The sequence below is a fragment of the Sinocyclocheilus rhinocerous genome, unplaced genomic scaffold, assembly GCF_001515625.1.
Source record: "Sinocyclocheilus rhinocerous isolate Xijiao unplaced genomic scaffold, SAMN03320098_v1.1 scaffold827, whole genome shotgun sequence".
In the NCBI taxonomy this organism is placed as follows: domain Eukaryota; kingdom Metazoa; phylum Chordata; class Actinopteri; order Cypriniformes; family Cyprinidae; genus Sinocyclocheilus; species Sinocyclocheilus rhinocerous.
In genome coordinates this window covers 368,687-374,402 of record NW_015633173.1, presented here as the reverse complement: position 1 = coordinate 374,402, position 5,716 = coordinate 368,687, and the positions used below count along the sequence as shown (strand labels likewise).

The following is a 5,716-nucleotide window of genomic DNA, read 5'->3' as shown; positions in this document are numbered from 1 at the left end:
GCTGGAAACTGTTGTGCTGCTTAATATTTTTTTGGAACCTGTGATACTTTTTTTCAGGATTCTTTGATGAATAAAAAGTTAAAAAGAACATAATTTATTTAAAATAGAAATCTTTTCTAACAATATACACTACAGTTCAAAAGTTTGGGGTCAGTAAGTTTATTCTTTCTTTTTTTTTAAAGAAATTAACATTTTTATTCAGCAAGGATGTGTTAAATTGTTTAGAAGTGATAGCAAAGATTTTGTTAGAAAAGATTTATATTTTGAATAAATGCTGTTATTTTTAACTTTTTTGCAGTTTCCAAAAAAATATTTGGCAGCACAACTGTTGCCAACATTGATAATTCTAATAATAAATCCGCATATTAGAATGATTTCTGAAGGAGCATGTGACACTTTATACTGGAGTAATGGCTGATGGAAATTGTATGTCTGCACTATGTCTGTACTTTCTGTACTGGAAGCTCCTGCCACCAAGATGAATTCCTTGTGTGTAAACACACTTGGCAATAAAGCTCTTGCTGATTCTGAAAAAAGTGACGTGACGTGTAGCCAAGTATGGTGTCCCATACTTGGAATTTGTGCTCTGCATTTAACCCATCCAAGTGCACACACAGCATTGAGTAGTGAACAAACACACATACACACACACACACACACACACACACACCATGAACACACACCCAGAGCAGTGGTTGCTGCGGAGCCTGGGGAGCAGGTGGGTGTTCGGTGCCTTGCTCAAGGGTCTCACTTCATTCGTGGTATTGAGGGTGGAAGAGAGCGCTGGTCATTCACTTAAAGGATATTAAAATAGAAACCATTATTTTATATTGTAATAACATTTTGCAAGATTACTGTTTTTTTTTTTCTGTATTTTTGATCAAATAAATTCAGCCTTGATGAGCATAAGATACTTCTTTAAAAAACATTACAAGTCTTACTGATCCCAAACCTTTGACCTATAGTGTGTGTGTGTGTGTGTGTGTAAATTTCAGCTTTATTTCCATATCATTTGAAAACAATTCATTTAATTGTAATTGATCATCACATAATTTAATTGTAATTGGTCAATTACAAAAGTGATTTGAAAAATAAGTTCATACTGTGTTCCTGTAACCATTGTCAGGCAGCAGGATGTGCTGAATGTAAGGAATGCTCTGGGTCTGGCTTGTATTGGCTGAGCTGTAATTTGGGTGTATGAGAGAGAGTTACGGTCCTGGGGCCGGTTTTCAGCACAAACAATGTGGTCGGAGCGCCTCCGTTTCCTTTAAGCACTGGAATGACCAGCTGAAACAACTGCGCTTTTGTGCGGTTTGTGAAGCGGCCAGGTCTCAGATTTATTGTGGGATTCTACAGGAAGTTCCTTTAGGCCTTGATGGTGGATATATGGTCACTACGTAATGTGTTCTTGCAGGTACCTGGTGCACTGCCTGCAGTCAGATCTGAATAACTACATGCCAGCTTTCCTGGAAGATCCCGATGAACAGAACCCACAGAGGCCCAAGATAGGTGAGCAGAGACCCAGTCTCATGTTTTCAGATGCAAGTCACCTTTATTTATATAGAGCTTTATACAAAACAGAGCAGCTTTAGAGTAATAAACAGAAAAATAACTGAATCATTGATACAAGCTTCTTCATATATGAGACCAATTCAAATTATGTCATGTAAAGCTGCTCTAAAAAGACGATAGTATCATTATTCAGCTCAAGTCAGTTCAGTATTGGTTCAGTTCAGTTCAATAACTGTGTAAGATTCATCAACAGTTGCAGTTTTCGATATTGCATGTATAAAGATGAGTAGATTTTAATCTGTTTAAAAAACAGAAATCAGAATTAAAATTGAAATAGTTATATGGGACCACCTAGTGGTGGTTTTGAAACTCAACAGCAAATATGTTCTACCCCAAAGCAGTGATATCTTTCAGTTTCTTTAAAGGAACTTGCAACATCTTAATTTCTTTGTTGTCTTGGTCATTGTAGAATGTTAAGTAGTCTTATTTTGACAAGTCTATTTCAACAAAATGACTTGGACAAGTGGACAGACATGCCCTCTTGATTAGAATGGCATCAACATCTTAAGCAACACAGAAATTTGCTGAAATGAACCAGAACCATGCAAAACATCTTAAGTAACATAGTAGCACTTCCAGTTCTCTAGAAGAGTGTTTCCCAACCCTATTTTACAAGGAACCCCAATTTTAAATGTGTTGCACATCAGGGACCAACCACAGAAAAAAACATGTTCAAAGAGAATCTCAACAAAAAAAAGATGAATTCTTTGTTTTTCAACCTTTTGTATAAATATCTGTCCCAGCTAACAGCGGTAGTTCATAACATTGCATCATTATAATTGCAAATAAAATAAATAAAAGAATGATGGTATTGTTTCTGTTTATACTGCATTAAAAGCCCTGACTTTCCACTTTCCACAGAGGACGTTCTGCACACATTAACGGGCGCCATGTCTCTTCTGCGGCGGTGCCGTGTCAACGCGGCCCTCACCATTCAGCTGTTCTCGCAGCTCTTCCACTTCATCAACATGTGGCTCTTTAACAAGCTGGTGACAGAGGCAGACTCGGGACTGTGCTCGCACTATTGGGGCGCCATCCTGCGACAGCAGCTCAGCCACATCGAGGCTTGGGCTGAGAAACAGGGTTTGGAGCTGGCCGCAGACTGCCACCTCAGTCGCATAGTGCAGGTACCACATGCAAATATATACACCAGTCTTTCCCAGAGTTGCATTTATAGTTAAGCTATTAAAGTTGAGTCATTATAAGCTATAGGTTAAACTAATTGTTTACTACACACTAACCAAACCCTTACAGACACATTTTGGCAATTTTAGATTTTAAATAAGACGTTATCTGGTCCAAATATATACTGTTTTTATTAGTAAGAATGTTTTGGCATGGTTAGATTTTAATTGAGACATGATTTGCCCCATTTATGAGCCTTTTTCTTGTGGGCACATCCACACAGAGAGGTCTTTCTGTTCTTTTGCAGACATTTACCTCCACAACATCAGCAAAGCATGCATGTACACGCACAACAGGATTAGAATCCCTTGAGCTGTTCTGAGTTGCTTTCTTATGGCTTTTCTGTTGTGTATATAATGATTGTTTTATTAGATGGTGGAACAGCATGCGTCATTTATAAAAATGTGACCTTAGGTTATGTTGCCTGTTCATGCTTTCACTAATCTTTTGTTTTCCAGTATGGGGTAGTTCACAGTTAACATGGGCAACTTTTTCTCAACATCAAGATTTTATCTTAAAATGTACATGAATGTGTAAGTGAAAGTGTACTGTATATTTTGTTTCTCATGATCAGCGTTTTTTAATTTTATTTTTCAGTTTGCTCTTAAAAAATGTTGTTTAAAATTTGACCTTGCTGTCAAGTGACAAATTGAGGGTTTTTTATTTTCCCTAACAGCAAATTTAGTGCAAACAAACAATATATATATGTTTATATGTATACATAATTGTATTATTGTACAAACCAGTGGTATGCAGAGAACATTTGTAACACTAAAAGACTTTATTAGTAGTAGTAGAATTAAGTATTATTAAAAAAATATATATTTTATTTTTGTTTTACTTCTTTTATTTACTTTTTCATATTTCTAATATATACCTTTTTACCATAAATTTGTCTGTATAGCACAATAATACATAGACTACATTCTTTCTTGGAGGGAATTTTGGTAGTGACGAGATGGTACTTCTAGGATGTTCTGGTTTGATCAAAGGTGGCACTTGGCCTGAAAGGTTTAAAAACCTCAGTCCTAGTTAGATGGACTATGAACCAATACATTACTTTATCGTAACTGTCCCTTTGTCTCTGTAGGCAACGACCCTCCTCACCATGGACAAATACTCCATGCAAGATGTGCAGAACATCAACAACACCTGCTTCAAGCTCAACTCTCTGCAGCTCAACGCTCTGCTGAGCAACTACCACTGCGCTCCTGATGAACCCTACATTCCTCCTGTAAGTGAACTGTCTCATTTGGGCTGTGTAGTCCTAGTCTGATGACATGTGTCCTTTTTGAGATAAACCAAACCAGGTGTTCTCCTCTTTCACAGTAGCTCTGCTCATTTCCTCTAACCTCAGGGTTTCTCATAATGTGACCTTCTTGTTTGATGTGAAATATTAAACTCATTACTTTAAAAGGTGCTGTAACTGATGTTAGCTGTTCTGGAACTTCTCCCAGACCGAATTAGATGCACCCCATCTTTCCAAAACTCACTCTACAAAGCGAAGTAGAGATGGAGGAGAAGAGCAGCAGCATGTCAAGTTTTCCTAGAGTTCTTATGTACCATCAGGATCATTGTCCCCTTCATGCTCACAGGAGCTGATTGATCACGTGGTGACTGTGGCCGAGAACACGGCGGACGAACTGGCCCGAAGCGATGGGCGGGAAGTACAGTTGGAAGAGGACCCTGACCTCCAGCTGCCTTTCCTACTGCCCGAGGACGGCTACTCGTGCGACGTGGTGCGGAACATTCCCAATGGATTCCAAGAGTTCCTAGAGCCGCTTTGCCAGAGAGGTATGGATGATAAACAGAATGCTGCCATTCTAAATTAGTTTTTAGAGCATTTGATGTCAGTTGCGGTGTGCACAATAAGTATCAGGTGGATGGTGAATCAGAGGTTGTTGCCTTTGTTTCTTTAAGGCTGACGTGATGCCAGTGGAATGTGGTTTGTTAAGGTTGTGTTCAACTCTCTGTTTGCTGCCATTCCTATCAGTATTTGTTTTTGTTTTTTTCAAGAGAGCAAGAGTGTGTGTGACACAGACAGTGAGTGGATTTGAAATTTTATCGTTTAGTGGATGTGTTCTGATCTGCTCATTCTCCTCCAGGTTTCTGTCGATTGACACCTCATCCACGCTCTCCGGGAACTTGGACCATCTATTTTGAAGGAGCCGATTGTGACCGTCACTTCTCAGCTGACACGTCAGAACTGGTAAGTTATTAAGCCATTTAGATAGATAGATAGATAGATAGATCTTTTTGATGTCAGTTGCTAGTGTGTGTGTTCTGACAAGTTAACATTCTCTTAGGTTTCAGCCAACACTAGTTACACCACGGAGGGCAATATTTAACCATAGTGCCCAAGAACCGGCTGTAAATTATATCTTTCTCCTCACCCTGAACACACAAAGCCCTTAAATGCTCCTCCTCCCCTGTAATTAGTCTGTTTCTCGTATTTTTACATAAGTGAATTTTTTTGTTACATAATGTCATAATCTTATTTTTTATTTATTTTTACACAATGTCAGTCAGCCCTACAGCAGACAAAGCTGGAGCTCGGAGCGCGTTTAAATACCACAGAGAAATCTGATGAATGCAGCTTGATCATGTGCCAAACCAACCCACCCACTCCCACATCCTTTTCTTACAGCCATCCCAGGACCAATGCTTACCGTAAACTCACATATTGTACCTTGTTTGCAGTTTCTGGTCGTACTGTGCATTATTTATAACACATTATTTTAAAGATAAAAAAATATGTTTATGATCAAGTGATCACTTGAAGCATTGTTCCTTGTTGACAGACATCAACTATAGGCTGGGGAAAAAAATGTTCACCAATAGCAAATGGGTATTTAGACACTATTTTAGATTACTGATGGAGCTGAGTTTCTAGTAGTCTATGCGTTCATTAATTAAGATAGCAATGCCAGAAAATCCTTTTCAAAAGGAACATGCTTTA

General features: G+C 38.4%; 1 protein-coding gene across 1 annotated transcript in view; it reads left to right on the top strand.

Annotated features, from left to right (window-relative positions):
* The window catches only part of LOC107743316 (afadin-like), a 136,113-nt gene that overhangs the window by 94,469 nt on the left and 35,928 nt on the right, over positions 1–5,716 (top strand). The window contains exons 19-23 of the mRNA XM_016556487.1: positions 1,415–1,509; positions 2,434–2,699; positions 3,848–3,991; positions 4,353–4,551; positions 4,863–4,966. Of these exons, the coding sequence (XP_016411973.1) occupies positions 1,415–1,509; positions 2,434–2,699; positions 3,848–3,991; positions 4,353–4,551; positions 4,863–4,966 (808 nt within the window). The remainder of the gene's footprint in view (positions 1–1,414; positions 1,510–2,433; positions 2,700–3,847; positions 3,992–4,352; positions 4,552–4,862; positions 4,967–5,716) is intronic.